The 14,669-nt window shown below is 46.5% G+C and overlaps 1 protein-coding gene across 1 annotated transcript in view; it reads right to left on the minus strand.

Moving 5' to 3' along the window:
* Positions 1 to 14,669, minus strand: part of PLEKHA7 (pleckstrin homology domain containing A7) — a 245,111-nt gene that overhangs the window by 68,317 nt on the left and 162,125 nt on the right. Inside the window, exons 5-8 of the mRNA XM_049780986.1 lie at positions 8,997 to 9,108; positions 8,138 to 8,242; positions 3,985 to 4,057; positions 2,299 to 2,399 (exon numbers count right to left, since the gene is read on the minus strand). Coding sequence (XP_049636943.1) covers positions 2,299 to 2,399; positions 3,985 to 4,057; positions 8,138 to 8,242; positions 8,997 to 9,108 — 391 coding nt within the window. The remainder of the gene's footprint in view (positions 1 to 2,298; positions 2,400 to 3,984; positions 4,058 to 8,137; positions 8,243 to 8,996; positions 9,109 to 14,669) is intronic.

The following is a 14,669-nucleotide window of genomic DNA, read 5'->3' on the forward strand; positions in this document are numbered from 1 at the left end:
AGTTTTGTATAACTTTGGACAGGTTTCTCACTCTGTCCTGTCTCTATCTCTATTATTTGGGGTGGGGGATGAAATGGGGAACATACCTGGCTCTGGATGCTAACCACCACTCTATGGCTCCAGCCTACACGGCTGAAACCAATTATCAGTTCTGTGCTTGAGGGACCATGTGGTTGCTGGAGAGCAAAGCTGGGTCTCCTGCATATAGATCTTGTGCTCAGCCTACTGAACAATCAATCCTGTCCCTGGGCAAGTTTCTCAAACTCCTCAATCTCTGTGTTCCTAATCTATAAAATGAAGCAAATAATACTACTTCACAGACTCCCCCCATTCCCCACATATAATGGTTTAACTTGGATTAAAGTCTTCTGAGATGGTAAAAAGGTGAAACTATGCCTAGAAAGCAGTGAGTGCACTATCCAGCAATGTTCAGTGAGGGAGGCAGCTAGAACATTCAGTTTAGAACAACTTTGGAGTTCCTGAATAGTTATGAAAAGAGAAGGACAGAGTAAATCTGTCACTGAACAGGGCTGAAGCACAAATTCAGGAAGAACCAGGTCCTGAGGGCTGAAGAGAGTGCATGCTTTGTATGCATGAGGCCCAGGTTTGATCCCTGATTTTACACAGCCCCTGAGAATTGCTTGGAGAAGCCCTAGGGAAGACAGGGGGTAGAGCAAAAAAAAATTTTTTTATAAACTTAAAAAGAATGTTTAAAATAGAAGGAAGCTTAGACTATTGGATGCTAACTACCATTCCATGGCTCCAGTCCACATAGCTGAGACCTACTTCACTTCCTGAAAAAGCCACATCCGGACACGTCATGCTAACACTTCACTAACCTTCCTGAGACCTCAGTCTTTTATCTACAGTCCTTTATCTATGGCTGAAGAACTTTCTGTCTGGCTTCTCTTGAGTATCTAACGTCTAAAGCTCTAGAGGCCAGAGTGGTAGCACAAACGGTAGGGTGTTTGCCTCGCATGCATTAACCTAGGATGGACCACAGATTGATACCCTGGCATCCTAAGCCAGGAGTGATTTATGAATGCATAGCCAGGAGTAACCCCCTGAGCGTCACCGGAAGCCCCTGACTCCAGCTGGAAATGCTGTTGAAAACTCATATCCTGTCCATGTCCCTGTGTTACCAAATGCCACTTCAGTGCTGAGACCTTACGAAAGGAATCTTCAAACCCACCCCCTCACCATGGCTAGAGGACACAAGAAAGAGCAATAAAAGGACCTGGGGGAGCGTAATCAAAAGAGACAGCCTCAGGACTCCCCAAGTTTGAGCCTGACCATCTCCTTCTTTCCAGGAGCCCCCATGCCTGGCAGTGCCAGTGCTGGAAGGCATAAAAAAAACTGCCAATTGCCATCTATATGGCTCCACTAAGTGAAGCTCAGTGACAAAAGAGAGTTTACTTCATGAAGGGATTTTTTTTCCCTGGGAATGTTCCAGAAAGTAAACCAAACTGGATTCCATGTAATTTCCAATAAGACAAAATGAACAGAACTAAAAATAAATCTCTCAGATATGCAGGTCCTTAAGCTCATTGTAATTTTCCCAGTATAATCACTAGAAATCTGTTCCATCACGCACTAAGGAGCTGAATTCTAGTGACAGTGGCTGATCAGACAGAGGAAGACTGAGAAGGGCTGGGTTATAAATGGAACCAGGAAATTCTCAGCAAAGGAAGAAAAAATAGTGTGTGTGGGAAGCTAGTTAGATACAAATGAAAGCATGAGAGTTGGGATATGACTTTTCCTCCTTTTTCTGGTGGTGAGTTGACATTCCAGATGCTGCTCAGAGGCTGTTCCAAATTTGGGGGCAACTCCCTGCCACAGGTGGTGCTGAAGATCCAACCTGGAGCTCCCTCGTGCATAATACATGGCAACCCTTTTATTTAATTTTTGTTTGTTTTGTTTTGGAGGGAGTCCACACCCGACAGAGCTCAGGGGTTACTCCTGACTCTGCACTCAGAAATTGCTCCTGGCAGACTCAGAGGACCATATAGGATGCCGGGAACCGAACCTGGGCCCATCCCAGGTCTGCTGCATGCAAGGCAAATACCCTACCACTGTTCTATCTCTCCAGCCCCATGGCAACCCCTTTCACTATCATCCCAGCCCAGGGCATGACTCTAGTTTGAAGAGCATACAGCTTAGTTAAAATTAGTCTGGAATGTGCTAGTTTAACTTTTCCTGCCATATAGTAAAGTAATCCCTTTTATAAAACCACATTGGGGACTATACAGCCTCTTTGGATGAAATTGTTGCAGGAGAGGAGGGAGAGTAGAGTGGTACCTTAAAAGAATACTTGCGACTTATGCGATCCTCAGGGGCCACAGGGGAGATGACATAGCTGGGCAGAGGAATGCTCCCAAGGACCTCTTCTTCTCGGCTGTCTTGAATGGAAAAGAGCATCACAATGACCTCCCGGTTGGCACTATCCTCGAACCACCCAACCTGTTTCCCAAGTTTCTGCAGCTCTCTAAGGCACATAACCACAGGAGACCCATTAAGGATTCCCTGTGAGCTAGTAACTCTGTGACTATGATACAGACAAGGTCCAAAGCCCACAACAGAAACATCAACATGCCTCTACTGACACCTGTCTACAGACTGGGGACCCTGAGAAAGTTCCAGAAAGTAATATTTTGAATGTTTCATAGACTCGTAAGGACTTCCTGGGTGGAGTAAATTTCAGGCAAAGTCAAAGCCTGTGAGAAAATGCCCTTTTCTTCATCCAAACTGCTGTGCGTCCAGAGATCACCTCCTAGTGTGGATATGGTCTCACTGCTCTCTGGCTTATGGCAGCATGGCCACCCACTCCAGGATGTAGCCACATGGATGATGCTTATGTCCCCACCCTGCCACAGCATGATCTTATTTGCCTGGACCATCCCTGTAGTCCAATGCCAGTCCTTCTCCTCACAAGACTCTTTCTACTCACATAGTCCTGCTACTCCTCTTTCTTCTCTTTCTAGAACAGTACTTGCAATGTGCATTAGCCCAGAGACAGCAAGCTTCTAACTTATCCAGAAAAGCTCAACTCAACTCCTATCTCTTCTAAGAAGCCTCCTCTAATTCTTCAATATGGAATTCATGTCTTACTATCCCTGAATTGCCTAAGCAATGTGGATGTCTTCCAAAGAACCCATGTGAGTCTGAGCTTATCTTCTATATTCTCTCTCTCCTTCTCCATATTCTGGGTCTTTCTTTATAAAAGGACATAGTTTTGTATTTTTGAGTCACACTCTGTAATGTTCAGGGGTTATTCTTGGCTCTGCACGCAGGAACTGTTTCTAGTGGTACTCAGAGACCATAGAGGATACCAGGGATTGAACTCCACATGTTAGGCAAGTGCCTTGTCCCTGCACAATCTCTCTGGCCCTATTTGTTTATTTTAGAAAGAAAAGTTTATTGAAGAGAAAGAAACTCCCCAGCCAAGGAGGAACTTAAAATAAGACTAAATTTTCTTCTTCTTTTAATAGGGGCCACACCTAGCTCTGAGTTGTGGTGTTCCAGGAAAGAAGTCAGGGTCTCACACAGGATGTTTATGTTCTGTCATTTGAGCTATGGCCTTGGCATTAAACTTTTCTTCTTACAATTGTCTCAGCACTAATTATATGTAATGAAGAGCCATAAATGTCCACATGGCCAACTCACCAGTCAGTCATCCATTATCACAAGGATAATACAGATAAGCTTACAAAATACAACGGTTTACCCACACTAGCCATGTTTCCAGACTGCGTCAAAGAAGTTCCCCATGTCGCAACTGGAGCAGAAGTTGAGTCAATGCCAGATAGCGACATCCTAAATAGCAGGCATACTGGATTCTATTTTAACTCAACACATGGAACTGTTAGTGCTGGAACTGGTATATCTGAAGTCACCAATCACTAGATTTAAAGAGCCAAGCATTTGGAGTCCCTCGCTACCCTCTTCAACACAAAGGGCCCTCAGTGGCTTAAAGCATCAGCTCACCTTTATAATAAAACAAGCAATAATCAGCCAGTACAAACCACCTCCTTTTCCACAGCCTCATCCCAGAACTGTCCTGCAAAGCAAAGAAAACAAATCAACAATCTCTAACTATTATAATCATTCCCAAGCTGATTCTGGAACCATTTTTTCTCAGATTCACTCTTCAATAATGATTGAATTTTATTTTAGTGGCACAGTATTCTTTGTATAATTTATTTATTTATTTATTTATTTTGGTTTTTGGGTCACACCTGGCAGTGCTCAGGGGTTATTCCTGGCTCCAGGCTCAGAAATTGCTCCTGGCAGGCACAGGGGACCATATGGGGCGCCGGGATTCGAACCGATGACCTCCTGCATGAAAGGCAAACGCCTTACCTCCATGCTATCTCTCCGGCCCTCTTTGTATAATTTAAATTTAATGATGGTTGACCCCAAAGAATGGAGTAAAGTCTGTTTTCTTGAAAAATATTAATATCTTACAAGCATCTTTTTTTTTCAGAATTATGCAAATACAAAAATAAAAAAAAGCTTTTAACAAAAGAAATAAAACAGCTTTCGATGGAAAATAATTTATTTAGGTACATATTCATTATACTAATCAGAAAATTGGCTTACACATGGTACTGAACAAAAGTTTTAAATTAGTTAATTCTTCAATAAGGCCAAGTTCTCAATTAAGTTCAGTGTTCTATCACAAAAGAAGTATTTTATTTCTTTTCATCATTTCAGTGTAAATACTTAGAACTCATTCTTTCCTTCCTTCCTTGTTTTGGGGTCACATTCAGATGTGCTCAGAGCTTACTCCTTCCTAGTTCTGTGTTCAAGGGTTACTCCTGGCAGTATTTGAGGAAAAATATGTGGTGTTAGTGAATGAACCCAGGTAAACCATCTGTAAGGCAAGTGCCCCACCTACTATACTATCTTTCTAGCCTGAAGACTTGGATTTCCTTGCTATAAACTTCATCATAATAAAATTCAATCTTTGTTGCTGAAGAGATTAGGGCCATTATACATAGCTGACTCCAGTTTGATCCTTGATACCATATACTGTCTCTAGAGCTCCTCCAGGAATGATCCCTGAGCACTGTCAGATGTGATCCAAAAGAAAAAAAAGATAAAAATTGTGTATAGTGTTAGTGATTATATTAAAAACACTAAAATATTAAAATTTTGTGTAAAGGGGGCAAGAGAGGTAGTATAGCTATTAAGGGGCTTGTCTTTTTTGGGGGGTCACACCCGAGAGTGCTCAGGGGTTACTCCTAGCTCTATGCTCAGAAATCACCCCTGGCAGGCACAGGGGACCATATGGGATGCCAGGATTCGAACCACCGTCCTTCTGCATGAAAGGCAAACGCCTTACCTCCATGCTATCTCTCCAGCCTCTAGGGCTTGTCTTGTATATGGATATAGTCACAATCTGGGCTGATTGATTACTGTACCTCCAAGCAATGCCAGGTGCGATCTCTGAGCAAAGAGCCAAGAATGGCCCCTAAGCATCACTGATCATGGCCAGAGGGAAAAAAAAAAACAAATTGCAAAACATTTTTAAAAATATGTCCAGAGCAATACTGTAAAGTCAGTTTTCTTACAAATCTAAGAAAACTCCAGAGTTGTTTTAAGCTGTTTAATGTATTCTTTTGCAAAAAATTTTGAGACTTGAATTTTTTAAAAGAAATAATAAAATGCTTAATTTCTAAAACTAAATATAAATAGACATTTATTTAATTTTTGACCTACTAAAATGCAACAACATATTCAACTTGCCGAGAGAGTTCATGCATCTCTTGGTTGTTCTTTTTTGCAAACCAACCAGAAAACTTCTAAACTCTTGACACAAAATACTTGCTCTGTTTGGAAAACTCCTTTCCCTCTTCCATACCTGATTTCAACATTTCCCCTGGGAAGCCTTTGTGGACACATTCCAACTCCATATCCCAAACACAGTTCTATTCTGGGCTGTGTGTCCACCACACACACAATTTTCAGCACTGGGCTGAAGGGACAGGGGTAGAGAGTTAGGGAGCATTATTATATTTCCTTCTCTCTCTCTCTCTCTCTCTCTCTCTCTCTCTCTCTCTCTCTCTCTCTCTCTCTCTCTTTCTCTCTCTCTCAGTTAGGGAGCATTATTATATTTCCTTCTCTCTCTATCTCTCTCTCTCTTCTCCCCTGGTTTCAAAGGAATATCTTTCATTTAAAGGGAATATAGATGCAGAGAAAAATACAGTGGGTTGATTACTAAGGGATGAAAAAGGGCCAGGAGGTGCCTCAGTGGTAAAGCACATACATATGTGTGAGGTCTTGAGTTTGATCCTGGCACATAAAACAGAAAAGGAAGCAAGAGGAAGAACAGAGCTATAGTGAATGAGAGTATCATTAAAAGCATTGCCAGGGGACTCTCTGACAGAAGAGGCTAAAGAGTAGGGGCCAGAGCAGTGGTGCAAGTGGTAAGGCATCTGCCTTGCCTGCACTAGCCTAGGACAGACCACAGTTCAATCCCCTGGCGTCCCATATGGTCCCCCAAGCCAGAAGCGATTCCTGAGCACATAGCCAGGATTAACCCCTGAGTGTCACTGGGTGTGGCCCCCCAAAAAACAAAACAAAACAAAAAAGAGAGAAGAGGCTAAAGAGGGGCCAGAGCAATAACACATTGGTAGAGCATTTTCCTGGCATGTGGCTGACCAGGACAGACCTGAGGTAGACTCCGGCATTCCATATAGTCCCCTGAGCCATCCAGAAGTAATTTCTGAGCAGCCAGGAGTAACCCCTGAGTGCCACTGGGTGTGACCAAAAAAAATAATAAAAAGGTTAAAGAGCTATAAAAGTTGCCACAGGGAGCAACTGGGGGAGAGAGACATCAAGGGAATTATGGTGTATTTCTTCTGTGTGGTATACCATGCAACAACCTTCCGTTTTACATAAAGTCTAGTCAAGTGTACATCACTACACTTGGAGTTAGGTCTGTATTTTGCTTTTGGTTTTGGTTTTTTTTTTGGGGGGGGGTTGGGCCACACCCATTTGATGCTCAGAGGTTACTCCTGGCTAAGTGCTCAGAAATTGACCCTGGCTTGGGGGGACCATATGGGACACCGGGGGATCGAACCACGGTCCTTCCTTGGCTAGCGCTTGCTTACCTCTAGCGCCACCTCTCTGGCCCCAAGAGTTAAATCTGTATTTTATATACAGTGTGGCATATGATAAAATGAGTTGAATATGACATAATTGGTGGGTTGGGGATGGGTGGATAGAATAGATAGATGAGAGTGAGTGGATGGATTGGTAGGTGGACTGATAGATGGGAAAAAGGATGGATAGGTGAGTGATTGGGTTGATTGATGGGTATACAGATGAATGGATGGATGGGTGATAGGTATACAGATGAATGGAGGGAGGATGAATGCGTGGGTGAATAGATGGAGGTAGATAAACAGATGGGTAGGTGAGTGGGTGAGTGGGTGTTAAGTGTGTGGTTAGATGGGTGAATGGATATTTGGATGGATGGATGGATTAGATAACTGGCTGGTTGGTTGGATGGATGGATGGATGGATGGATGGATGGATGGATGGATGGATGGATGGATGGATGGATGGATGGATGGATGGATGGATTAGATAACTGGCTGGTTGGTTGGATAGCTAGAGAATCATGGTCTCCATCTTTATAGTTCCCACTACAGCCATGGCCAGGAGATAGAGGCAGAATAATCAGTGGTGAGGAGAGCAGTGGAAGATGGCATGGGAGCAACACAGCAAGTAAGAGTGCTTAACAGTGAACATGGGAGGAGGAAGAGCAAATGATGCCAAGGTTTCTAACGAGAGTTCCTGGAAGAAAAGTGGTACCAAGACCCAGGAAAAAACAGGTTAGGAAGTAAGAAAAAGGTGAGTAGTGAGGTGGTCTGGAATATTAAGTGCCAGAGAGCTAATGTATACAAATGTGGGAAAGATAGTGGTGGAAAATCTCAGACTTGGTAGCATCAGGAAGCAAAGTGCTGGCAGAGCTGACAGCATGGCTAAGCTTGGGTCTGGAGTCTAACTGCCTCAGACATATTTGGGAACTAGAATGCAACACTGCCTCTCTCCTGTGTTCTCCAGGGTCCAGGTAAGAAAGGGGATCAGAGCACCCAATCTCACTCCACCTTCATTCCCCACTTCTTACCTGTTTGTGAAGCCAGCCCCTCACTACCACCGGAACATTGGGGTTCCTCCGAATGGCCTGGGACCTCTTCCCAAAGCTGTGGACTTTATTGCTGGACTTAATAATCTAGGAGAAAGCAGAAGTGAGTTGCAGCAGGCAGGGAAAATCCGGGAGCCATATAGAGCGCCTGTTTGATAGGTGTGTGGGCGCTCACTGCCTGCCTTATTCTAAGTGACTATGCCCTCTAGATCAAGAACACAGTCAGAAGACAGGAATAGATGTGTACCTGGACACAACATTCTCATTAACAGGGGCATATGAGGCCCAACTGGTATTCTGTTGGTCACAGAGGAAAATGTCAAGGGAGTCTTCAATTAATGTCCACTAGCTGCTGCTGGCCTTCACCAGTCCTCTGGCTGGCTTGAGCAAAGTTCTTCTTGGTCTTGGACTTCGCTTATTTCCAGCTCCATATCCCTCCTTTCTGGACTTGCTCCCCAGCCTGTTCTCTCCTCAGTGAAACAAGTTTTTCCCCTACTTTGTAGTCAGTACTCCCAAGCACTGCAGTCAGTTTGTGGGACAGATGCCTAGAACACCCACTGCTCACAAGTCTCACAGGCCACTTCTAAAATACTGTGAGCAGAGGGTGGTCTGATCACACAGGGCAGGCACAAGTAGAAGCCTGTGAGGACCCAAGATATTGGCTCTGGTTCAGTCTGCTATAATGCCTTCTATGTAAAGAGTAATACCCATCTACTTTGGCCTCACTTTCCTGACTTGTCACTCATAGAATAAGGGTGACTGGTCATATGGGCTGCTGACTACTCAGGAGTTTAGCAAAATGTCGAAGAGGGGAAGGAAGGAACAAGTGGCCACAGCTCACCTTGGGGCCGGGCTTGGCTTCCAGAGTGGAGCTGGTCCCCGCCGTAGACGTCTCACTGACCATGCTGGATGGCCTTTGGATTCGCTCTTGCTTCAACATATGTGGGTTTGGCCTGTGGGGAGATATGGAAAGAATCCTGTGAATGGGGAAGTTTATTCCAAGAAAAATCTGATGGCTTGTGCCTGAGAGACAGTACCAGGGTTAAGGTGCTTGCATCACATGTGGCAGACCCTGGATCAATCCTTGGTTCAATCCTTGGCATCACACAGTGCAGTTCTAAAAGTTGCCAAGCACTATTAGGTGCCTGGTGGCTGAGCAATTCCCTACACCTGAGCAACATCATATCCTCAAGCCCTAGCAATAAATTTTTTGGGGTCTGTGACTAATATTTAGACCATTGAGAACGGAGTCAAAGGGTCCCAATGTGTCCCTTCCTATCCTTGAGTCTCAGAGAATCTAGAGACTGACAAAGAGGCACAGTCTTCACAATTCCTCACTCACACAGCCCACAAGGGGGCCAGAGGGCCTGTACCCCTATCTGATGCCACTAGCATGTTCTTGCTGCCCTGGCCAGGGCAGCACTGCCTGCACTCCTCACGGCTGAAACAATCTGTCCCTAACACAAACACGCACCTCCATCTCCTTGGTTCCCCAAAGAAGCTGTTTATAATTAGAAACAAGAAATCACTAGCGCACACGTCCACACCCCCAGATATACACACAGAGAATCGCTTACATAAACGCCAATGGGGCTTTGCCTCCTGAAATAGACTCCTCAACAATGAGTCCTATTTTGGGAACACTCCATTTGCCCCAAAATAGAGCCATTGGAGATATTAACCCCTTGGGCCATGCCTGGAGAGCAAGAAGAAAGGACGAGCACTGGGGTCTCCAGTGAGAATCTCTAGAGCTTCCTCAGCAACAGCCTGGCTATTGGACTTCTTTCCACTAAGAAATGCTCTTAGCCTAGGCATCCAGAATCCAGGAACATCACAGCAGACACTCACTCCAGGGAAGACATTCTAAGGAGCACTTCTCACCTGCCTCCACAGAACCCCAACATCTCCCAGTCTTTCAAAGTGGCAGCAAGCGGCAGCAGCGGCAACAAATGCTTCCACACAAACTCAAGATCTGTTCCAGAAATGTTTGATGCCCAGATCCAAACCCTGCTAACTCCAAGACCAAGTTCCAGAATCAGGACTTCCTCCTCAAAGCACAGGGCACTGAGATCCAGGCCGCCGCTGTACAACCTGAGACTCCTTGCCTGAGGAGGAGTGGAGAAAATGTGGAGGACGTGAAAGCTGGGCTCCTCAGGAGCTGGCACTGAAGAAGCAAGGCAGGACGGCGCTGAAATAGAAGGCCAGTCTGGACATCAAGTTCTGGCTCACTTTTACAAAGGTGCAGAGAGAGGAAATGCTGGTTTCCACCTTGGAGATGGGTCACCTTCTTCAAACACTGCTGCTGTAGCTCAAAGGCAAAGCTGTCCTTCCTGCACCTCCAGTGTCTGGCACCACTGGGGAAGCTCTAGGCAGAAGTATCTGTGACCACTGATCTCTCCACGTGGACCAGCAGCAAAGGGTTGGGGGCTGCTTTGAGCCCTAACTTGCCACGGAGCTAGTCCTGCTGGAAGTACAAGTCCCACCAGGCAGAAGGATCTCTGGCTCCTGTTCAGTGCCAGCATGCACTCCGGATTCCCGCCCCCGGCTTCATCCCGGCCAGACTTTTGTTACACTCCCCACTGGTGGTGGTGGTGGGGTGGGGGGAATGTCATCAGCTTAGCTAGCTCACTGCTGGCAGAGGCTGGGTGTAGTGGGGAGAACATGAAGTGGGGGGAAAGAAGGGGCTCAGAGAGGTGGCCTTGTCCAGGGACTGCCTCCAGGCAGAACTATGTCCCAATAACAAGGGAATCAACCATAAACAGGCTTCTACAAGAGAAGGATGGATTGTGCCCTCACCACTGGGTATCAGTAAGAGACCATGATGGACAGGTTGGAGAGGTGAAGGAGAAAGAAACAGGCAAAGACCAGTATGTTCCTCCAGAACACAGAGCTGGGCACAATCACTCCCAGAAAAAGCTGTCTTACAGGGAGATGTGACTGAAGCCCAAATGAAATCTGCCCCGGGGAGGAGACATGCTGTCTCTGCACCTGGGGAGCATGTTTCCACCAGGACACCCCTGGGATGGATCAGCTCCCAGTCGATCAACTGACTCAGCCATTACCTGGCAGAACCTCACTTGGTTCTTTGAAAAAACAAAGCATATATAGAACAGCACATAAAATCATCCTCTGGAGAGATCCTAACACAGGTGGATGCTAAGACTAGAAGTTGTCTAGAATTACAATTACAAGCAAAGGAAAAGTATGCAGTCAGACATACTTACAACATTCAGAATCCACAAATGAGGATAAGGAGGTTTTGATTTTCTTCCTTGACTAGAGAGTTGGCTGTAATGGAAACTACAAGAACTCTTTTACTGCCCCAATCTATGTGATATCGAGGGGGTCCATGGGTTGCTCCTGCAGAGAGTACACTGGATGTGCTGTTCAGGGACCTCCCTGGGGATAAAACCAATTTTGCAGTTTCACTTCTGCCAGTACCTCCTTATAGCAGGGTCATCAGTGAGGAGCCACTCAACTTCTAAAAGTTCCTGAAGGGTTCACCCAAGTAATACTGCCTTTCCTGGACAAGAGCCTGTGCCCCTGAGCTCAGCACCAAGCTGGATGGTCCAGATGTCAGCAGCATGCCTGAAGGCACATGAGTCACACAGCTCCCAGGAAAGGCCACCCATGTGCCCACCCGTGCTCCTGAGGGCAGACTCCAGTATCATTACAGGATGTCGACCACCTCAAAGCCTGTCAGTCGGGTTTCTGTGCTCTTTGGATTCCCAAAACACAGTGAAATGATTTGAACAAAGACTCTCCTTTTCCCGACTCAAGCTCTGTGCCGTCTGATTATTCTGCTGGAGGGGTGTGGGCAGAAGTCCAAAAGCAGTAAGCTTGAGTTTTAATGCCTCCTATCTGAAACAAGTTATGGCAGTTCAGACTGGCCATATGCAGTAAGTAAGAAACTGACTTCAGGGTGAGAGAGATAGCACAAGGTGCAGGGCACTTGCCTTTCATGAGGTTGCATCCAGTTCAATCAAGGTATCACATGGTTCCCCATGAGTACCACCAGGAGTAATCTCTGAGCACAGAGCCAGGGGAAGCCCAGAGCATAGTTGAGTATGACCCCCAAACAATAAATAAATTAAATAATAAATAAAGTACACCTTTAGGTGGCATTTAGAATATTTGCAATTACCTCTGCAGCCTTCACCACCAGCTCTAAGACCTTTTCTTTCTTAAGCTCTTTTTTTTTTTTTTTTTGGTTTTTGGGCCACACTCAGCGATGCTCAGGAGTTACTCCTGGCTGTCTGCTCAGAAATAGCTCCTGGCAGGCACGGGGGACCATATGGGACACCGGGATTCGAACTAACCACCTTTGGTCCTAGATCGGCTGCTTGCAAGGCAAAGATAGCCGCTGTGCTATCTCTCCGGGCCCTCTTAAGCTCTTTTTTAGCTTTCTTGGAGCAGTGGTCAAAGAGAATGCACAGGGGACTGGGGATTTAGACACTCATGTGTTTTACACACAGCTGACCCCAGCCTGATCCCTGACACCACATGCGCCCACATGCATCACCAGAAAGGACCCCTTTGCACACAGCCAGTAGTCACTCTATGAATGTTACTAGTGGAGAACCCCAAATTTTTAATCCTAGCTATACCTTGTTCTTTGTTTCCAAAGTACTTCTCACCAGAGAGTCCAAGGGTACCAAACAACAACCTTCTAGTCAACAACCATTTGCTTAAACATTCCTATAATTATCCCATGTGGAACTTCTTCACAGTGTAGGGAACCTGGACTGGAGGGACAGTACAGCTGGTAGAGCACTCGATCTGCTTGACAACAAACCAGGTACTCCATAAGAAATCCTGAGCACTGCCAAGAGTGATTCTTTAAAGAAGAACCAGGAGTTACCCCTGAGCATCACCAGATATGACCCCAAAACAAAAATCAACCAACCAACCAAAAATAAAGTCCTATAGGAAGCCTATGTCTGGGGGATGAGCTCCCCATTATTTCCTCATCAAGACTGTGATGAGGGCCAGAGAGATAGCACAGTAGGAAAATTGCCTTTCATGCAGCTGACTCAGGATGGACCTGGGTTCGATTCCTGGCATCCTATATGGTCCCCGAGCCTAACAGGAGTGATTTCTGAGCACAGAGCCAGAAGTAACCCCTGAGTACCACCAGGTGTGGCCCAAAAACCAAAAAAAGACTGCGATGAGAGGGGACAGAGCTTAGAAATCAGGACTCTACTGAGAAGATAGGGTTTAGATCAGTGCTCCCCACCTGTTTCCTACTATGACCCTTCTGACCTTGTTTCCTTCCTGACAATCCTGACCCTGTCCTACTAGTTGGTCCCTTCATCTCTTACCATGGCCCCCTTTGATGCAGCTTTCTGCTGAGCCCTCTACAAAATACTGGGAACATATGGGGTCCTGGTTGAGAAACACCATTTCAAATGGCACATAGACACTGTTAATTCCAAGAAAAGTAAGCTGCCCAAGCCATGCTGTTTCAAAGACTCGCCCCAGACTGGTTAGCGTGGATTCCTGCCTGGGAGGAAGATGCAAGAAGTGGCACCATACAAACAACCAGCAAATACTTTAAGGTGCCCTCACCCACCCACCCTCCCACCCCCAGCCCCCCAAGGTCTGAATAGGCCATGCACACGGAGAAAACAGTCAGGGAGAAAGGAGACTCTTGTCCCAGCCAGGCAGACACCCCACACCCTTCTTCCCAGGGAGGCGCGCAGACAGGCCGCCAACGCGCCCCTGCACACTCCCAGCACCCAGGAGGCGCCAACACGGGTTTCATTCAGCAGCAGAACCTCATTACTCAACTCAAAGGCTTCTGCGTTACTTTCCCCTCCCCCTCAAGCCTGGGGCACAGACTCCAGGGCCTCACCCCATCCCACAGGGGACTGGAAACTGCCTCAGACAGTACCCCTCGCCCTCACTGGGCATGGAAAAAAGCCAGGGAGCTTCCCCACACCCTCCACATTCAAGCTCAACACTCTCCACTGCATACCCCAGAAACAGTCTGTCCCACTGCCCTTTGGTTGAGGCAAGAGGGGCTGAAAAGCCAGACCCCCACTTCTACAACAGCTCCTGTGTCATAGATGCTTCAGTTCTAACCATGGCGCCTGAGCCTCACTGTGACTCCTGGGTCACCGGGCTGACCCTTCCCTTCTGGAACCTGTCCTTTCAAATGCAGACCATGAGCATCTCCTAAACTGCCGAAAGAAGAGAACAAGCAAGGAAGCTGCAGGCGGGCACAAAGTTGCAGTGACCCACCAGCAGCCTCCCCACTCCTACACCCAGCATTGCGGCCACACTCAGCCATGTCTCCACCGTCAGCCAGGGCAGGAGCTGTGGAGCTGCAGAGCAGCAGTGGCTGCAATCCCCAGAGCTCATGGCCTTGGAAACAGCCACGCCAATGGCCGAGTCAGCACCCAGGAGTCTGAGTGAACTGAGGATGCCAGCTCCCACTTCTCCCCTACCTGTGACCGTCACAGACGCTGGCTCCTCAACCAGGAAGGGAAATTGAACTGTCAAGTTTCTGCAT

The sequence above is a fragment of the Suncus etruscus genome, chromosome 9, assembly GCF_024139225.1.
Source record: "Suncus etruscus isolate mSunEtr1 chromosome 9, mSunEtr1.pri.cur, whole genome shotgun sequence".
In the NCBI taxonomy this organism is placed as follows: Eukaryota; Metazoa; Chordata; class Mammalia; order Eulipotyphla; family Soricidae; genus Suncus; species Suncus etruscus.